General features: G+C 37.5%; 1 protein-coding gene across 19 annotated transcripts in view; it reads left to right on the forward strand.

Moving 5' to 3' along the window:
- The window catches only part of SPTAN1 (spectrin alpha, non-erythrocytic 1), a 52,941-nt gene that overhangs the window by 7,758 nt on the left and 24,223 nt on the right, over window positions 1–20,960 (forward strand). For 6 of the 19 annotated variants that reach the window (XM_075055845.1, XM_075055853.1, XM_075055849.1 and 3 more), the window contains 22 exons: window positions 1,063–1,302; window positions 1,934–2,059; window positions 4,569–4,709; window positions 5,862–6,008; window positions 6,634–6,767; window positions 7,550–7,694; window positions 7,789–7,943; window positions 8,985–9,120; window positions 9,691–9,792; window positions 10,573–10,710; window positions 11,147–11,257; window positions 11,752–11,829; window positions 12,004–12,159; window positions 12,508–12,712; window positions 12,842–13,023; window positions 13,840–14,083; window positions 14,405–14,527; window positions 15,314–15,531; window positions 16,276–16,368; window positions 16,742–16,876; window positions 17,391–17,539; window positions 18,894–18,953. In XM_075055845.1, the coding sequence (XP_074911946.1) occupies window positions 1,063–1,302; window positions 1,934–2,059; window positions 4,569–4,709; window positions 5,862–6,008; window positions 6,634–6,767; window positions 7,550–7,694; window positions 7,789–7,943; window positions 8,985–9,120; window positions 9,691–9,792; window positions 10,573–10,710; window positions 11,147–11,257; window positions 11,752–11,829; window positions 12,004–12,159; window positions 12,508–12,712; window positions 12,842–13,023; window positions 13,840–14,083; window positions 14,405–14,527; window positions 15,314–15,531; window positions 16,276–16,368; window positions 16,742–16,876; window positions 17,391–17,539; window positions 18,894–18,953 (3,218 nt within the window). Of the gene's footprint in view, window positions 1–90; window positions 110–1,062; window positions 1,303–1,933; window positions 2,060–3,545; window positions 3,615–4,568; window positions 4,710–5,861; window positions 6,009–6,633; window positions 6,768–7,549; window positions 7,695–7,788; window positions 7,944–8,984; window positions 9,121–9,690; window positions 9,793–10,572; window positions 10,711–11,146; window positions 11,258–11,751; window positions 11,830–12,003; window positions 12,160–12,507; window positions 12,713–12,841; window positions 13,024–13,839; window positions 14,084–14,404; window positions 14,528–15,313; window positions 15,532–16,275; window positions 16,369–16,741; window positions 16,877–17,390; window positions 17,540–18,893; window positions 18,954–20,960 lie in introns of those variants that run through there. The other 13 variants (XM_075055848.1, XM_075055855.1, XM_075055857.1 and 10 more) reach the window with 4 other exon arrangements.

Below are 20,960 nucleotides of genomic sequence, written 5' to 3' on the forward strand. Positions count from 1 at the left end.
AAGTGAGCTATACATGTAAACACTTGTAGATCAAGACATTAATTGCATAATTGTTCAAGCACGGAGTGTTTTTTGCAACAGCTTCTTGATATGTCGAGTGAGTTGTCAAGTAAGTGGATAAATATCCAAACTCTGATGACAATAATGATAGTACTTTTTAAATTTGTGTTACAGTTCTGTTCTAATGCACAGATCTCTTATTGAAAATCAAATTGCTTTTTGAAACTTTAGGAACTGAAAATTAAAGGTTATCTCAATTTTAATAGAAAGGAGATAAAGCAGAACAGAAGTCAGTTCTTTGCTGTCTGTGGTAACAATAACAGGTATGTAAAGCCATGTATAAGGATTTTCAGTCAAAGCGGTCAGAGCAAGATTAGTAGTTATACAAAATGCTCCTTGACTTACTTGTCTAAGGTCAGATCTGTAAAGTACTGTGAGCCTCTGCATTGGCTTTTGAAAGGTGATGTAGGGAGTGGCAGGATGGGTTTGTAACCTTTTTTAATCGTCTGAGAGAACAGAGAGGAGATATGTCACACACAGAGAGATGTGTGTGTATATATATGTATGTATAATATATATAGATATATGTGGATCAGCTGTTGTTTAAAGAACAGCAATATTCTTACTTTAGTTTATCTATATTGAGTATTTTAAATAAAATGTTTCCAGATTTTATACATTGTACAAGAAACATTTTATGTCTATATATCTACATACATATATGTGCACAGAAACATATTTTTAACATTTGTATTAGATGCTTGCATGCTACCATCCAGGATGATGTGGCCTTTATATGACTGCAGCCATATTTTTCCAAAACAAGTAGATGTTAAATGTCTTTATAAATATTCCTTTCCCATTATTTCCTGCTAGAATTGTGCTTTTATTTGTATGTATAATATTTATATTTTATATACATATCTGTACACGCAGAGTAAGACTGTAAGTAAACCACATGCAAGTTTTAAAAAAGAAGCAGGCTTTTCTTTCATGAATCTCTTCCTGCCCTACCATTGTTTTATAATACAAACAAAAATGTTGGGTTTTTTTGGCTTTCAGAAAATGGATCCAAGTGGTGTAAAAGTGTTGGAAACAGCAGAAGATATCCAAGAAAGGCGTCAACAAGTTTTGGACCGTTACCACAGGTTCAAGGAACTATCTTCTCTAAGGCGCCAAAAACTTGAAGATTCCTATCGATTCCAGTTTTTCCAGCGTGATGCAGATGAGCTTGAAAAATGGATCCAAGAGAAACTGCAGATAGCATCTGATGAAAATTACAAAGACCCAAGCAATTTACAGGCAAGTCCCACTGCCATTTTATGTTTCCTGTACTATTAATTTTAGGGCGTATCAGGTCAACTGGGATAAACAGAATAAACGCATAAATGTAACTTGATCTGAGAGTGGTGAAGAAAGATCGATGCAAATACCTACAGCCTTGCAAAGTGTTCTTCAAAAGCCTGGTTTCTTCACTGATGTAATCGGAATATTTCTAATAATGGATTAGATGCTAAATCAGCAGGAAAAAAGTTACTCAGTGTAATGAAGTGTAAAACCAGCTTTGTTTAATCCTAGAATTTGTTGGATGCTTTGGCTCTGTAAATAGGCATGAATTAACTCTTACTGTTTCCACAAAAAATATATATTTATAGGGAAAAAAAACTTGTGTGGGTGGAACTAGCTGATGGGTTCTCACATGTCTGAACACTCTGGTGTATGAGAGCAAACACAATAATAAAATAACTAAAATTGGGGTGTTTGAATCCACTTGTGAAACACATGATACAGCTATGATTTCAACTGCGCTATTTTATTGTTTCTTTGTCGGTACAGAATATGCATAAAATACACTAAAAATCTTGATGCTGGGGAATGTGGAGGAGGGCTGTGCACCAAATCTCAGTCATGTTTTTTGATCTTTTACTTGTAGGGGAAGCTGCAAAAGCACCAAGCCTTTGAAGCTGAGGTGCAGGCCAATTCAGGGGCTATCATTAAACTGGATGAGACTGGAAATCAGATGATTAATGAAAGCCATTTTGCATCTGAAACGATAAGAGTGAGTGTTAATTTTTTTTTTATTTTTCCCCCCTCTTACAGGCTTTTCCTTAGACACTTTGTGCAGATTGCATGGGTAACTCCATATTCTAAAACACTTTTTAAAATTCTACAGGTATTTGATTAGTGAAATCACAAGAGAATTTTATATTTGTAAAGCTTACGGATATTTTTTCTTTCATGAGCACCCAGCTCATATCTTTTCTTGGATCCAGTTCTGAGGTGAACTGTCTGCCAGGGGAGTCCAGGAACTTGGATTGGAAAATCATGGGTAATCAAAGACGTGTTGAAGGTCACAAGGCAAATGATTAATTATACTTGTGGTTCTTCCCAAAATGGCAAATATCAAGAAACAGCAAATCACAAGGCCTGGTGTCAGGGATGTTGACGGCTCATTTTTTGGTTATACATAACATTTTAATTTTCTGCGATAAAAATTATAAGTAAGACAAGCAACAATACCAGTAAACTTCAGACATCTAATTTCTGTGTGCTCTGGCTCAGATAAAGTCTCTAGTGATTTTTACTTTCTGGTTAAGTTGTACTGGCCATATGTTCAAATCTGTTTGAATTTGCTTTCCATGGCTTTTTCTGTGACCTCCAAGTACAGTGCTCTGTCTGCTCTGTTTATCCAGCAGTGAACATCTCTTAGGACAGCTGCTTCCTCAATAACAAGCTGTAAGCTTTCTTCAAATCCTTTTCTGAGATCTACTGTTGGTTTGTTTTTTTCTTTCTCTCTAAATCTACTAACCTTTGTAATGCGATTACAAATGTATTTTTAAAATCTTTGCTGCTGCACTAGATAGGTTTATATTTGACAGTATTTGAGTGGTTATCAATGTTTTAGAAGTCTGAGCAAACTATAGATTTTATGTAATGACTTCATAGTTATCTTTTCTCCTTCTCCTATGTATTCTCATTTTTCTCTGGTTACGTTAGGTTTTTTTCTCTCTTACTCCCACACACAAGTGCGCACACATACATGCACATACCCCACCAGTAAACACTTACTTGTTTTCTGCATACCAGGTTCTTCTCTAGGACTCATTTTATTAAATCTGCTGTTTCTGGGCCTTACTTGTTTCAGTGTTGGTTATGGCTGCATTTTTCTTTAAGGCAAAGAAGTTGCTTAAAGCTTTTTCCTTTATAAGATTTGGATGTGAGCTGTTACAGCTTTTCAAAAGGAGAACTCTTGTGATATTTTTGTAGTGATTAGCAAACTTAGCTGATACATTTATTGTTTCATTATAACTACAAAAAGATGGGACTAAAAAAAGCAGAATTTTTTTAATACACTGTATAGAAAAACCCGAAGGTAATGATTGTTTTAGAAACTTCATTGTGATTGTATAATCTTTACCACAAATAAGAAAAAAAAAAAAAAAAAAAAGCTTTGCAGTTGGGTGATCTTAAATAATACCGTGTCTTAGCTGCTTAATATAAGTTGTGTTCTGTTTGGAGTGGTAATTTGCTTTTTAATGGTTCAGTCTTTCACGCCATACCGGACTGCACAGCGCCCAATAGTTACGGCTATCCAAGTTGGGTTCCACATACGAGTAGGTGAAACTTTTGGCTGTGCAGTGCAACTTCTTTTTGCAATGTCTTCTTTCTTCCTTGGTTGACAATTTGCACTATCCTTTTGGGCAGTCCTAGGAAATAGAGTGAGCTCTTTTCTCCCTTGAAACCTACCTAACTGAACTTTCTAAATGGATTAAATGGGTATCCACCCATGCTAGATGTTCAAAAGCTTCTCTAGCATGACTTTCAAGTTTCAGATCTCGATGAGCAAAGCGTTATAGATGATGGGTGGAGCAGATGCTTTCCTGTTTTGCAAGTTGTGTGCCTGTGTGGGAGTGTGGTTTTTCTTTTAATTGTCTATAAAATTTATGGTTGCTCCCAACAGTTTTGAAAGGTAGAGTGCAGCCAGACAGAGACTCAGTATTAAAACTAGTAATTGCTCATGATATTTCAGTATTATGTTACTTAACAATGTTGGCTAAATGTATTAACTGGTTAGTGCTAAGAGAAATGATTAAAATACTGTAAAGTGGTACAAGTTTGGCTTGAAACAAAATGTGTCATCTTAAATAAAAATAAATCCCAAATGAAGACGAGATTCACTTATTGGGAGTTGACTTCCATGTAAAAGACTGAACATTTGAAGGGGACAGCAGCAAATGTTTGGTCTGACTTCACGTGAGCATGGAATTTAAATCAAATTTTATCTCAAAATGTTTACCTCATAGCTATGTAAAGATAACTATTTGATAGCTTCATTAATTAATAACTCAGTTCAGTAATTTCTAATTTTGTGTTGTTACATCACTTTACATCATTTGAAAACTAATGACTAGAGTTGGAATTGTATGAGGTTTGTCCGCCCTTTGTCGAAAGTAAGGTTTAGGATGTACAACTTCATGAAAAAAAAAAATCTTCTGTTAAGGTCAGGAAGGGAATAAATCTAATCTTCTTTGATACAGGATTTCAGTAACAACATCCTATTGTTCTAGACTCGGCTGCAGGAGCTGCACCGACTATGGGAGTTACTGTTGGAGAAGATGAGAGAGAAGGGAGTCAAATTGTTGCAAGCACAGAAGCTGGTGCAATACTTACGGGAATGTGAAGATGTCTTGGACTGGATCAATGACAAGGTATATTATTATCTGCCTTTGCTGTGTTCTTGATGGGAAATTTGATGTGTTTGTGTGGAAATTTTCTATCAACATAGAGTTGCTGGAGTTCAGGTAGTCACAGAGAGCTTTTAAAGGCACCTATACATTTTATTTAGTTTATTCACATTGCATAAGCAGTAGGTGTGCAAACTACTATTCCTTCTTTTGCAGCCACAAAAAAAAAGGTACTAGACTAAGAGGAAGCCTGCATGTTGGAGAGCATAGTTAAACATAATCAATTCTTTCTTTGCTTTGAGGAGACCTTCATATTTCTCATAGTAATCAAATTCAAGTTTCCTGTAAGGGAAATCTACAACATGTAAAAGCAAATGTTTTTTATAAATGTTCTAAATGATCTGTTATAGAAAGTAGCCAGCCTAACCAGCAAGCAGTGTGTACATAATTACTTAATGATTGGAATATCTTTAGATACACATTGTAAGGACATTAGCTGCAGGAGAACTGTTGGCTCTTGATTCTTTGAACTCTGAGGAAACAGACCACAAACCACACTATCAAGGAAAAAAAGCCACAAAATGATCACACAGGTTTTCTTGATGATGGTTTGCTATTTTGTGTCACTGTGGGTTCAAACTGTAAACCCTGCGTAACTGTTAGTGTATATGACAGTGCACTTTTCATAAAGAAATCTTGGATCAGAAGCCTACAGCAAATGCCCGTAAACAATCTAAAAATGTGAACAAATTCTAGTCACTGTGTGTACTTTGAAATAACACGGGCAATCTTTTTGTAGTTTTAAAAGGATGTTTTCTCTGTGCCTATTTTCTTTCAGTAATTTAGGTGGTTGTAGTAGTGATCATCATGCATAGAGCAGAAAACTTAAGATAGAAGAATTGGTTATATTCAATAACTTGAAAAATGAATAAGAGCAAGGAAGATGAAAAAATAATACCCTTAGTGATCTTGCATGTTTCCTGCAATAATGGACAGACTTGGGGGGGAGTGGAGTTTAATGGAGGAAACCTTGTAGTTTTAAATCTGACTTCAAACACGGTGATTGTAACTGTCTTTGACCTATTCAAAATCAGGACAGTTTGCTTCCTGATTTTTAGTGGTGATTTCCCATAGGATAAACTGAAAATTCACTTTTTTTTTCCCTCAATGTGCTAGGAAGCAATAGTGACCTCAGAGGAGCTTGGGCAAGACTTAGAGCACGTTGAGGTTTTGCAAAAGAAGTTTGAAGAGTTCCAGACAGACCTTGCAGCTCATGAGGAAAGAGTAAATGAAGTGAACCAGTTTGCTGGCAAACTTATCCAGGTAAACATTCATGTGTTGAAAATCTCTATTGGCAAGTCTGGTATAACACAGCAAGCTTTTGTCTGCAACTTCCTCCTTTTCCCCCTGGTTTGGTAGCAGATCTTTAAGCTTTGCTCTACATGTGCTTAGATACTTGGCTATCTTAATCTTAAGTGGTCATCATTTGATTAATTTGTTCTTCTGCTGAACAGCTTGAGTAACTGCCCTAGCTGAGAATGTTCCTGAAAATGTGGAGAGTCGTGATTAGTAACAGAAACTGTTGTATTTGGGGTTAAATGTATTTCCCTCGGACAATCAGGATTAATATATCTTCTCTTCTGGTATGTCATCTGAGGCTTGATCAAGGATGAAGACAGGGCAGGAAGCATTGCATTCCAGGAAAAAAAAGATACTGTTTACAGCCCTCTTCCCATTGACTTATTAGTACATAGGGAAACTTAAAGTACTGCAAGAACGTTGAATATTTACACACTGAGGTTTCAGGGAAACTGTTGAATTGAGTGATCATCTGGAAAGGATAGTAATTACTACTGCTTTTCAAGAGATCAGTTTATGTTTCAAGGTTTTGTGAATGGATGTAAAATCACAGAACATACAAAAATAGCATTTTTCCTTTGCTTGCTAGGAACAACACCCTGAAGAGGAACTGATAAAGTCCAAACAGGATGAAGTAAATGCAAGTTGGCAGCGTCTTAAGGGGCTTGCCCTTCAGAGGCAAGGGAAACTCTTTGGGGCAGCTGAAGTTCAGCGCTTCAACAGGTATGATCTTGGCTGGATCTGCTGAAGTGATGTAATATTTGTGTGGATGTTTCATGAGGCATTCAGCTGCATACAGTAGTATGAGAAGAGCTACTGTTGTCTGTTACATTTTTGCTTTACTCTTCCTCTTGACTTGTTGAATGAGGACCTTGTTGTTCTAGAATTACCTTAGAATAGTCATTCTGATTTAGCTTTTCAACACTTGGCAGTTTTGTTCATTCCTGCTAATGGCAGTTTTGCTTCCCTTTCCTCTGAGGGTTTTTTCCTCCAATTCTGTCCTAGATGAGCCTTAAAAGGAGTGGATTTTTGTTGTCAGATGGATGTCAGTCCAGTTGTTCTGGTGGTCTTTGAGCAATGTTTTTTCTATCCTCATCTCCATCCACAGCATTTTGAGATTTGCTGTAATTAAGTAGAAGGGTCCAGAGTGGGAAATGGACCTACTAGGTGATGGTGCTCAGTGGTGCTATAATTCCTTGTTCACATCTAGTGACACTATCTGAAGAATGGCCTGCCAATATTCTTCAAGGTTTTTTGAGATTTAAAAAAAAAAAAAAAGGTCTAATATTTTAGGTTTTTGGTGTTTGTGGGTTTGGGGTTTGTTGTTTTTTTTCTGTTGTGGCTTTTCTTTTTTTATTTTTTTAAAGGATGATTGTAGTTGGCTGCAGTGTTTATATATACGGGTTTGTATGCCAGTATGTCTGGCATACATACAGGAAAACATCCTGCTTCCTTCCTTTTTCCATACAAGATAGCCTGCTTTCAATTTCTGCTTTGTTTTGAAGGGATGTGGATGAAACAATCAGCTGGATTAAGGAGAAGGGGCAGTTGATGGCCTCAGATGATTTTGGCAGAGACTTAGCCAGTGTGCAGGCTTTATTGCGTAAGCACGAAGGCCTGGAAAGAGATCTTGCAGCTCTGGAAGATAAGGTACCCATATGAGATGCATTTTACCTACAATTTAAACAAGGTAACCTGCTTGTAAAAGGCTGGAAGCTTACTCACTGTTTGTGACTGGGTTTAGGTTAAGGCCCTTTGTGCAGAAGCTGACCGTTTGCAGCAGTCTCACCCAATAAATGCTTCTCAAATTCAAGTGAAACGGGAGGAGCTGATTGCCAACTGGGAACAGATCCGAACTCTGGCAGCAGAGAGGCATGCTCGCCTTAATGACTCCTACAGGTAGGAATATTATCATGCTGAAACAACCTTTATTCCTTATTCAAATTTGAGAAGAGGGCTCTTGGGAGGAGAAGAAAGGGATGCTGTTTTCCAAAATTTTTGGATGATTCTGGTGTTTTCAGAAGCAGTCCTATTCACCAAATTATATTTTACAATACCTTGTAGTAAAAGAAATATTTATATGATAAATAAATACAGCTTTTGGTCATTCTGTGGATGTGGATCAATTATGAAAATAGACACCTTGATGTTTTTAGAACATTGCCTTTTTTCCCATCTGAGTTGATATCTGCATTTTGAAGTACATTTTCTGACTCTATTTTAGTTTTGCTGTTTTTTTTAAATACACATATTACAAATCTGTTCACTATGGAGTTTGTTTTTCTGCTGTTTGTTCCCTCCCATGATGCAAGTATTATGGTGGTGGAGACCCATACAAGTAATCATTTTTCCTTTGCCTTCCCTCTCATAATCTCTTCAGATCAATTAACAGCAAGTTTAAAAGGGAAACAGAAACTGATCACTTTTGCTGATAAGTGTTAAGCACATGCCAAAGGCAATAACTGTAAAAGCATGCTGAAAGGAACCTGAGAATTTGTTTGCATGTTGTTTAAAGGCTGAGGCATGTGCAGTTGGAACTTTCTGTCAGTTCCCCACACACACACACTGTGTTATGGTTGTGACAGTAGCAGCCCCGTGGGCTATCTTGAAACATTCTGCTTGAGAACTATCTTTTGATTTCTGTTGTCTTCAACATACAGGCTTATTAGGAATATTTCTTGAACTTTCATTGTAAGTTATATGCAATACATGTCCTTGAGAAATTGGTTTTGAACCTTGCATTTTCCTAACTTCAAAAGGCTTCTTTTTTTGACTGAGAGCGTATTTAGTTATTTAATATTCTGATTGCATTTTGGTATTGTCTTGTTTTGTTTCTATCTGAGGAACAGCTTTTATGTTTGTAACCCTTTAGTTGAGGTAAGGATGGAGAAACCATGCAAACAAATTATTCCCAACCATTTTTGCTTTTGCTTTCCTAAGGCTGCAGCGCTTTCTTGCGGACTTCCGAGACCTCACCAGCTGGGTGACTGAGATGAAGGCTCTGATAAATGCTGATGAACTTGCCAATGACGTGGCTGGAGCAGAAGCCCTTCTAGATAGACATCAGGAACATAAGGTATAAAGGTTATATTATACAGCCAAGTCTGGTCAGCAACCCTCAACAACTGATACATATGTCTAACACAGTCTCCAAGTCAGAACTGCTGATGTTGTATCGCTAGAATCAATTGGTCATGCAACTAACACGGTACTAGATTGCTGTCCTGATTTAATATTTTTACTTTGTTTCTTGATAGTAGATATACACTAATAAGTAAGTATTTTAAGAATGCTTATGATAATATTTTACAAAAAATTATTAGACCTGATAGCAGTCAGTTGTACTAATGACTCTTAATTCTCCATCACGAGGAATTCCTATATGTAAGCAGAAAGAGTATAGCTTAAAACCAACCTTTAGTTTCATTTTAACATACAAATTTATACTTACCTTATCTGCATCATAAGGTAATACATTTCATTCCAGTTTTCATGTTAAATGTAATGTATTTAAAGATAGTTGAATGTTTATCATTCAGGTGTCCAGACTGTTGTCTCTGTGTTATTTTCAATAGCAGTTTTCATATTCTGACACTCTGTTCTAAGATAAATGTTGGTAACAGCTTACACACATCCCTTTTCACAGGGAGAAATTGATGCCCATGAAGATAGCTTCAAATCTGCTGATGAGTCTGGCCAGGCTTTGCTTGCTGCTGGGCACTATGCTTCTGATGAAGTTAAAGAAAAGGTAAGTTGAGAGCAAGAGTTCCTAGAAGAATTTTGTCTTTTCTGTGTCCCTTAATTTAAAAGTTCATTTCTTGTTAAGATCATAAGCTGCAAAGTATCATCTCTCTAGGTTACAGGGCTTTTTTAATGCATATAAGTAATGTGTGCTTTTCATTCTCAAATTGACAGCTTCTGCCTGTCTATTAGTAGGAACTATTAGGACTATTAGTACTATCTATTAGGAACTATTAATATATCTTTCTGCCAAAAGAAAAATGGGTTATCTGTTTATCTAAGTTTAGGTTTGCTATCAGAAGTGTCAGTAAATATGTAGTATTTTTAAATTTTGGTTTTCAAACTAATGGGGCCTCTTATGAAGTCTGCATATTGAAACATTGGTCAATCAGACAGTTCAAATGCCATAAGTGAGCATGGGCCAAAAAGATTTCAGAGGCTGAGAGAGCAGGATGTTTTGCTGAAGAGCTTCACTTACAAATAGGTCTGCAGTCAAAAAGAGAGTGGTTGTCCATTAAATGTCTCTGTGTAGATTTAGTTTGGAAAAGCAGAGTTTTCTGACTGAAGTCAGAAGGTTGTAGCCACTGGGCAGGCTTGATAAGCTGAGAAAAGACTTGCCCTGTATGAGGATGATGATGTTGGTAACAGAATGATTCGTTACACAGGAGGTAATTTTCAGTCCAAGTTAACCACTTCTTTAGAGTCACAGCTTGATTTTACATTGAGATGGAAATGAACCAGGACTGTTAAATAAAATTATTATATATTCCTCTTCCCAATCCATTAGCTGACCATCCTCTCAGATGAAAGATCTGCCTTGCTAGAACTATGGGAGCTTCGCAGACAACAGTACGAACAGTGCATGGACCTGCAGCTTTTCTACAGAGATACTGAACAAGTTGACAACTGGATGAGCAAACAAGAAGTGAGTGCATGTCTTTGAACTCTCCAGATATGGTTGATTTTCATTTCTGGCTAGTCTTCTGTAGACTTAAAACAATTTACTAGTATTTACTAGTGGCTGCCACTAGTGAGCAGGGTGCTGTGCAGAGTTATTTATCTGACTGCCCAAGCTGCTACAATGACTGTTTCCATATAATGCTGAAGCTATTAGTTGTGACAAGTTGGCTTGAGATTGCTTTTATGTGTGTTAACTCTTGTAAAATGCTGTTTGAATAAGAAGCTAAAAATAATTATTCAGAATCTTTGGCTGTTAGAGGTGTACAGGGAACACTATCCCAGTGTATCATCCTTTACTTTTCAATAATATCTTATGGTATGAAACATCACTGGCCATGCTTGAGTTGACTTAGAGTAGCTGAACACGGAAACATGAAAATGTGTTTGCTTCCTTACCTTAGGCATTTCTGCTGAATGAAGACCTTGGTGATTCTCTGGATAGTGTGGAGGCTCTTCTAAAGAAGCATGAAGACTTTGAGAAATCCCTAAGTGCCCAAGAGGAGAAAATCACAGTAAGACATTTACATTAGGTGATCATTAAATGGGCAAGAAGCAAAACAAGTGAATTTGTTGACTGGAGAGGAGATGCTGCTGCAACATGATAGAGAAGGGTGGGGTTTGCTCTGCAGAATGATCTGCTGTTATGTGGGATGTATTATCTCTAAATTACGTGTATTGTCTCTAAAATGGAAAATACTGGAAAAGATAGGATAGAGCTCAATTGCTGTCTCAGAGAGCTGAGTAACCCAGTGCTTGCATACCATGCCAGCACACGTGTGGATGATGATTTGTCAAAAATCTGCATTCTTCCACATGTAAGATGATGGTACAGTAAAAAAGGGTGTAACAATAGCTATCTTAATGGCTTTGTGTTAGTTTTACTGTGATAAACTTTTGAGAATTAAGTACTACTTAATTTACTTAATCTACTTAAGTAGAATTTACTACTAAGTAAACTTGCACAATTTCTATTACACCAAATAAATGGAAACCATTTTCTCTTTAGGCTTTAGATGAGTTTGCTACTAAATTGATTCAGAATAACCATTATGCCATGGATGATGTTGCTACACGCAGAGATGCTGTAAGTATCCAAAATAGATTTGGACTGCAGACTTCAAATCGTGTTCTGCTTTATTATTTTAAACGGTATGACTGCAATACAGGATAAGTCAGAGGAGCTCTCTCAAAAGTTACAGATACAGTGGTGGTTTTTACAAGCTTTTGAAGAATTTAAAAACCTTTTTATTTTTTTCAGCTGCTGAGCCGCCGAAATGCCCTTCATGAAAGAGCTATGTACCGCCGTGCTCAACTGGCAGATTCTTTCCATCTGCAGCAGTTTTTCCGAGACTCTGATGAGCTAAAGAGTTGGGTTAATGAAAAAATGAAAACTGCAACAGATGAGGCATACAAGGTAAACACAAAGACTAATGTTAGAGTACTTTTAAGGCAATATCAGGCTTAATGTAATCAGCCTAATGATAGGAAGCAGTGTCAGCCAAATTGTTGCTGATAGTAGGCGGTATTAATGGCAACAGGAGGAACTGTAATTTCTCCCTGACCCCAAGGGGAATTTTCCCATCATACTGTAATCACGCTTATTCAGTAGCTTAAGTGTTCTGATTTAAGACATATTTTTGGCACCAAATCCTCTGGTGACATCTTGGCATGTATATGAATGTAGTCTAATTTTAAAAATTCTTCAGGGACCTATGGATACTAATTTTGGATTGAAAGGTTCTTTTTCTTTCTTCATCTGTAGGATCCATCAAACTTGCAAGGTAAAGTTCAGAAACATCAGGCTTTTGAAGCAGAGCTTTCTGCTAATCAGAGTCGTATTGATGCACTGGAGAAAGCTGGCCAGAAGTTGATTGATGTCAATCACTATGCATCTGATGAAGTGGCAGCTCGTATGAATGAAGTTATCAGCTTGTGGAAGAAACTTCTGGAGGCCACTGAGCTCAAAGGTATGACTTGCTCAGAAGAATATGGGCAATTCTTTTTCTAGAGAGTTTAGCTGGGAGAAGACAGAAAGTGAGTTAAATGAAGTGGAAAACTTAAGTCATCTGTTCCTCTTGCCACTCTGTCTTGGTCAGGTATAAAACTGCGTGAAGCCAATCAACAACAGCAGTTTAATCGCAATGTGGAAGACATTGAGCTATGGCTATATGAAGTAGAGGGACACTTGGCTTCTGATGATTATGGAAAAGATCTTACTAATGTTCAGAATCTTCAGAAGAAACATGCTCTGCTAGAGGCAGATGTTGCTGCCCATCAGGTAAGGAAAATAATTTTTCTTCCTGCTCTTTTAGATCTGCTCACTCAAAAGTATTCACTCCAGAGACCTTAGCAGGTCTGTATTTCGATTATTTTTGTGGCTTTGGGCTTTACAGTTTATTTATCAGAAATAATTTTGAACTGAAACAAAGTGTATGTCTCTAAGAAGAGTATCTTCATGACTTTGACAAAAATAAGCTTTTTGAAAAAGTAAAATAATTCCATACTGTGACCTGCTGACAGCACAGCAGTGTTCTATGCTGTGAATACCAGCTTAAAAAGATGTGCTGTGCTTTGTGTAGGAAATAATTCCCCCCTTAGACTCTCCATTTGCAAACAGCTTAGTCTTGTTCAGTTTGTTTTCATATAGCTCTAAGAAATGGGAGGGGAGGGAGAACAGATCAGTTTTTAAATATAGAACTTTACAGCAAATGGTTCCTTTGTTTGCAAATGATCTTTAGGGGAATTAAATCCACACCAAGAAAATCAACAAAATCTGGGTTCCCACAACTGGAATTACCAGTTGTTAACAATTGAAAAATGGTTCATCTACAGTAGCGCATCTGTAAAGTTAATGTAAGTTCAAGAATCTTTTGTTTATTTTATGAAATTGACAGATTAAAACCTATTACATTTATATAATTTGTTGAATATTATCCAGGTTGTAATTATTACCAAAATTATTGCACTGGCAGTGTGCAGCTGAGGTTCTCTTCTGTCACAACATAGCTTATTAGCTAAGATCTGAAAATTTTTTCAGTCACTGCAGCCATCTTACCGAAATTCTGACATAATGCTATTGCTGAATTAATTTTAGGATCGTATAGATGGCATTACCATCCAGGCACGCCAGTTCCAAGATGCTGGGCACTTTGATGCTGACAATATCAAGAAGAAACAAGAAGCTTTAGTAGCTCGTTATGAAGCTCTAAAGGATCCCATGGTAGCTCGCAAGCAGAAACTTGCAGATTCTCTTCGCCTGCAGCAGCTTTTCCGTGATATTGAGGATGAAGAGACCTGGATTAGAGAAAAAGAACCTATTGCAGCTTCAACAAACCGAGGTTGGTCCATCCCGATATCTCCAGGATTTAGATGTCAGAACTGTTCTGTTCTTGTCTGTTTATGGAACATTCCCTGGAAATTTCTGAAAAGTTTATTGAAATTAACATTGCCTGGAGTTACATATTTGCCATTGCCCATGGTTCTTTAACTGTTACGTTACTTCTACAATTCCAATGGGTAACTTAGTTTTCATACTGCTCTGTCTTCATTGTGACAGTACTTTTTCTGCAAGTTTGTCTAGCACTGGTTGCAGCTTCCTTGAAATTTTTGTTTAGTCTGATGACTCTGAATTCGCTGATTAACGATTTTATGTCTTTCAGGCAAGGACTTAATTGGCGTCCAAAATCTGCTAAAGAAGCACCAGGCTTTGCAGGCAGAAATTGCAGGCCATGAGCCCCGAATTAAAGCAGTTACACAGAAAGGAAATGCTATGGTGGAAGAGGGTATGTCTCAATGTTTTTTAATTCTTTCTCTTTCAGAAATGCAAAGGTCTCTGTGCTGGACTTTGTTCTCTGGCCCTGTACAATTAAGAATTACTGCCTGTTTTTATCCAAGCAATAGACAGGTACCTGCTAGCAGAATGAACTTCTGGTCTTTCTTTCACCTGAAAATAGATTCCTTGGTGGGAACCTGTCACGATTTTCACAGATCTCCATCTGCTCTTGACAAACACATATGAGCCCTGTATTCAACAGCTTTGTGCCTATGATATTTAGTCTCCATTTTAAAATCTATTAAAGGTTTGTATCTGATACACATAATCATGATGTGAGAGGTGATCCTCCACAAAGACAGTAAGAGTCATTCCTGCTTTTAAATAAGCATGTATCTATTTCTGACTGGGTGTTCTTAGTGCCAGAATACTAAAAACATTTCGCTGATTCCAGGATTCAGAATGCACATCTGAAATAGTATTTGTCTGTTGTCAAAACTCTGCCACTGGAAAGAAATGACCTTTCCTGTTTCATCATTGAGAAGTGTTATGATGTGGCTTGTTTTGTTCTTAATGATTCAAATATTCCCAGTACAGTTTGATTGACAGGTACAGTGTTTTCCAGTCTGAGGCAAAACGACAAGCTGAGTTGTGCTTTCACTATTCTAGTCGGAATAGGCTACATAGGTTTAAATGGGTCTAATTTCTGTGACTTTCAAGAAGTACAAGTAATCTTTTAGTGTGTGTTACTTAAGTCTCCTTAAGTCCTTCAGTTCCCTCTCTTTCTGTTACCTAGGACATTTTGCAGCTGACGATGTGAAAATCAAATTGAATGAGCTAAACCAAAAATGGGACTCTCTGAAAGCTAAAGCATCTCAACGTCGACAAGACCTAGAGGATTCCCTGCAAGCTCAGCAGTACTTTGCTGATGCTAATGAGGCAGAATCCTGGATGAGGGAAAAGGAGCCCATTGTAGGCAGTACAGACTATGGAAAAGATGAAGACTCTGCTGAGGTATTTGAGATTGTTGTTTGAATCAGTTTTGCATAAACAGAGTGAGGATTTGTCCAGTGGTAAAAAAGTAAGGAGCTCTGCTAATTTCAGGATTCTTAAGAAAAAGGGCAGAAGATTCTTTCATCAAACTGAATTTTGGCTTAGGGTCAAAGATGACAGTTTTTCCTGTGTCTTCATCATTGCACGTGAAATTTTGCTCTTCAGCATATTAAACCAATTGTAAGGAAACTTTTTGTTTGTATTCACCTATTTAATAGGGTTTTTGTAAAGTATAAGACGACTAATATCAGCAAATTCCTCGTTTGACGTTTCATTGCAGTGCAAGTCTGATTTTCAGCAGTTCATTGGTCTGGAAGTAGGTTTTTGTCTAGAGTTGTTTTACTGGTATCATTCTGTGGCCAAACACCATGTCCCAGACACTGCTGACTGACATTTCATCAAAATGAAGTGCAGTTTAAAGGCATACTGTCAAACTTAACACTATTTCCAGAGTGATATGTGGTATGTATTCCTGGTCACAACAAACAATGTTTCTGAGATAAGGTAGAGGAAAAGCACCAGAAGCGTTTGGACTATTATCTAGCCTATGAATAAATAGAAGTACTTATTCTCATGAGAGTCACAAGACTGGCAGCTCTGAAAAATCCACATTCCCTGCGTATGGAGCCAAAGTATGTATTTTAAGCAGAGTAGTATTTGTAAAATGGCTAGGTGTACATGTTGTTTTTTATCTTTTGCTTTCAGGCTCTTCTGAAGAAACATGAAGCTTTGATGTCTGATCTTTCTGCTTACGGCAGTAGCATACAGGCGTTAAGGGAACAGGCCCAGTCATGCAGGGTAAGGAAGGATGCTAATCATGTTGCTGAAATTCTTGGGTCAGCAAAAGGTAAAGACAAAGCTTAGTAACAGTTGTTGTTTTTGAGAAGTTATTGCAGACTGTACTTGATTTCTCAAAAAATTTAGTGGTCTGTTTTTATAGTCATAACAGGCAGCTATGTTGCATTGGAAGAAAACAGTATAATGTGGTGGCTTTCAAGGTTTAAGCCCAGACAGCACCTAAAATAAGTCTATCTGCATTACATTTATTTCAACAAGAATCATTTTAAGGCACTGCAGTAGCTTTACTAAGGCTGAAGTATTTTTTAGGACAACTACATTGATTGTAATAAACATGGAACGACTCATTTTTCTTTTGCTGCTTCTTCATTAGCAACAAGTTGCTCCCACAGATGATGAAACTGGAAAAGAGCTTGTTCTGGCACTCTATGATTACCAAGAGAAGAGTCCCCGGGAGGTGACTATGAAAAAGGGAGATATCCTCACCTTACTCAACAGCACCAACAAGGTATGCTCTTGCCTTCTGGTTTGCTGAGCTGCTTTTGGCTCACTTGGTTTTGTGTTTTCTGTGGAGCAATTTTTTTTTTTTTTTTTTTGTTTTAGTAAGAGCATTCAAAGAAGTTAAAGAATTTGCACATTTAGTCCATGTTCCCATTCAGCACTTCAGTATACCACTTCAGCTCATTCTCATGACTCCTCAATGGCTGCCAACTTTTCTAAGTCAGATAAACAACATATGCTATAGGGCATGTGTCTGTGAGAAAACTTATTTCCCTACTGTTGAGGAATTTTTTGACCAAACACAAGGGGAGACATGAAAGTAAGACCTTGATGTCTTCAAGAGAGATTTTGTTTGAAATGGTCTCCATAAGAAGAGCAAACTGTTGTGAGCATCACTGGTTTTCTTGCGTTAATAGAAGCCTCTAATTTGCAGCTTTCACTTGCTCAGCATACTTTATGCTTGGTGCTTGCCTCACAGTGGTTGTTGATTTTTTTTATTTTTTTTTTTCCTTTCTTTCTAGGACTGGTGGAAGGTTGAAGTTAATGACCGTCAGGGATTTGTACCAGCTGCCTATGTGAAGAAACTAGACCCTGCCCAGTCTGCATCCCGAGAGAATCTCCTCGAAGAGCAGGGCAGCATAGCATTGCGACAGGAGCAAATTGACAACCAGTAAGATCTAACTGATGAGATATGACATCCATCCAGCATTTGCTGGCTTGGCCTTTGCCTCACATATGCCAGAAGTTTAAGTTGATGCCTCTTACACTAGGGAGTAATTAACTGGAGCAAAACAAGGGGCTCCTCTACCAGGGGCACCATATTCAGTAATTTTATTCTAGATTTTCTTGTTGCTTTTCCCATTTTTTTAACTGTAAAACTCATGACACTAGAGCTCAACTTGCTGTCTGACTTCAGTACTTTATGTGTTCCTTTTGTTGTTGTACCTAACAACTTAAACTTGTTTGTGAGTTATATCTGTCCTAAGCAGCTCTTGTATTTGTAATTGTCACTGCTTAATGTGTGATCTGTTTTGAAAAGCTTTCTTAAATTTGGTTACATAAAGTACAGTACCCTCCCTATACAGGGCTGCCTCTGGAGGTGACCTCCTTAGGAGCTGTGACTACTTTGGTGCTAGCTCATTACCACTTTTCCTGAAATGTGGTGCCATTATTTGTTGCCATTACATAGCTAAAACGTGCCACCGTCTTGCCCCCCCACCCCCCCTCTATTAAGAGAGGCACATGCCATTGCAAATAGAGAAAACGGCATGGCTGCTTGGTAATAACCTCCTAAAGCACATGGTAGTTGTAGATTAGTTCAAGCAAGTGCTGTGGGTGATAGCTGTGAGCTACTGGCTCATCTTATCAAGCCACTTGGAAGCCAAAGCTGAAAGTTTTATGCATACTCCCATCTGTTTGCACAGCTACGCTGTCATTCTACACGAGAATTGCTTCCCACTCAGTTGTTTGGAGTCACCAGTTACTACAGCGACATACAATAATTACTAGCTTTAGCTCTAGAATTTAAAAGAAAAAAAACCCACACCAAAACCAACAAACCCCACCCCCAAAACCAAACCAAACCAAAATAATAGAAATACTTGTACCAGTGAGAAGAAAGGATGCTGGAAAATTGTGATGCATTGTTCAGGATTTTAATAATGTGTAACTTTCTCTATGGGTTTGCATGCTGCTTTTAAGAACTAGAACAGGAGTGCCTTATTTTAGAGCCAAGGAAAGGGGACCACCCTTTAGTTTACAATCACATGGCACAATGATCAGGAAATGAGGAGACCTTATAGAGAGAGTTCAACTGTACTGCTGAGGTTTCCTTATGTGAATTGTACTCCTGGTCTGATTTGCTTTGTTTGCTTCTGAATGACACCTAATTTTCTCCATTTAAATGTGAACTCTTAACCATCTCCTACCACAGACGACCCATGGATGGAGCTGCTTCTTTCATTATTTTTGTTAATCTGACTAATTTTTTGCATGCATTTGCTGTGCTCCCTCTGTCTGTGCAGGACTCTCATAACTAAGGAAGTCGGCAGTGTATCTCTGCGTATGAAACAGGTCGAAGAACTGTGAGTAGGATTAGCCCTTTCTAAACCATGCTGTCTCCATACTGTCACTGTTCATTCTCCCTTTGTTTCTTTCTTTGGGAAAGCTGCTCCAAAGAGACATGAAGGAAACAATTTCTGCAATGTGAATTATTTTAGTTTAGATGAGTGTTGTGGTATGTGTTTCATGTGTTCCTTATAGCCAGCCATCCAGCTAGCTGCTTATCTTGTTGGTCACCTCTGCGCTGCTAAATTGGTTGATGATGTTATTTTCCATTATGCTGATTTTGCTTACCAAATGAGGCTTTAGTGATATCTAGACTGTTTTCTTTAAAAAGCATCTCTTGCATTTTCTGAGGTGCAGATAGAAATATTAGTTTGTGTATATATATATATAAAATATATACCAAGTATTACATCACATATGAATGTCTTAGAGTTTGGGAAGAGTGGGGTTATCATGGTTTATCATATACAGCAACATTCATGCTGGGTAGTCAAAAAGCATTAGTTTGTTTATATAGGATGATTGTTTTTTATTATAACATTAACATTAACTTAATTTTCAAACTTGTGTTCATGTCTCCTGGAAAAAATACCAAGTTTGCATTATGGTCTCGGAAATTGCTGGGAAATCCAAAGCAATAATGTTCATTGGCTGTGCCTGACTGTCTTTTCATAGAGAATATATTTCTTGAGAATCAAAAGTAAAAGTATTATGTTAATCTCTGAAGTGTTGCAAAGCAACTTTGAGGTAAGGCCTGCTTCTAAAGAAATTTTGCCCCAGATCCTCTATGAGCTTCACAAGTATTTAATACCTAGAATTGTATGCTGAGGCAAACATCTGCAGTCGGGGCAGGCTTCAAAACAGCATTTACCTCAAATCAGGGTAGTATGTTTCTATTCAAACCTAATACGAAAGATTCTTAGCTCCTTTCTGTTCAGTCTTAAACCAGGATAGACAGGAAACCACAAAATCTACGCTTCCATGGAAAGACTTAGAGTTGATTATCAGTTTGATGTATAGACATTACAGCCCAGGGTATAGAGAATTTTCTTCAACAGACTTTATCATGTCTAAGTTACTGGTTAGGAAAATGCTACATTGTTGAACTCTTCAAATTGGGAGGTCTAATTGTTCAGTGTTTGCCTGTGTGCTCCAGGGTGGGGAATGAAAAAATTGTAAGGCTGCCTTTTCCCCATTTGAGGCCCTGGCAGGTAACTCAGCAGTGTCGTGTATGATTTGATTTAATAACATCAAAGTGGTTATCTTTATGGCTTAATAATGAGAATCAGTTGCTGATGTTGATCACTGTAGTAGACCAATGTGCAGTCTAATTCGGGATGTAAAATAACCCATACAGATGCAGCTAGAATATTTCATCTTCCGGAAGACTTAAAATAGGGTAACACTAGGAATGGGTGTTAAGGGTGTGGCTTTTCTGAATGCAGATTTTTTTAAAAACAGGCATTATGCATTGCTAAAGAGATCTGTAATTCAGTATCAATGACTGTAAAACTTCTGTTGGCTTTTTTCAGCAATAGCTTGGAAAAGGTCTTGTAGGATCATCTGTGTCTAGTTGGTTACCAGGAATCAAATAGGAGACATCAATTTTCTTGTGGTTTTAAATAAATGGCGGGTCTTTTGAGGTTTATTTGACTGTTCAAACCAGTTTAAACATTTTAGATGTTTTACTTTGCATTTATTCTAATGTAAATGAGGAGTAATTTCGCTGATGTTGTTGGGAATTCCACAGATACAAAAACAGTGTACGTGAAATGAGTTTCATGGATTTCCCAGTTGAATATAGTTGTGTTATCAAAGAAGTAACACTTTTTTTTTAAACATTCAGCAGATCTTGCGCTGAATAATGGCTAGGTAAGACATTTATGACCAGGAGCTGGGAGGCTAGTGGATTTTAATAATATGATGGCAAACTTAATGTACTATAGGAAAATACCTCTCAGAAAGTAAGACCCTGTGGAGTCATTCCTGCCCTGCAATGCTGCTGTAGCTTAAGAGCCTACCCT

The sequence above is a fragment of the Buteo buteo genome, chromosome 23 (assembly GCF_964188355.1).
Source record: "Buteo buteo chromosome 23, bButBut1.hap1.1, whole genome shotgun sequence".
In the NCBI taxonomy this organism is placed as follows: domain Eukaryota; kingdom Metazoa; phylum Chordata; class Aves; order Accipitriformes; family Accipitridae; genus Buteo; species Buteo buteo.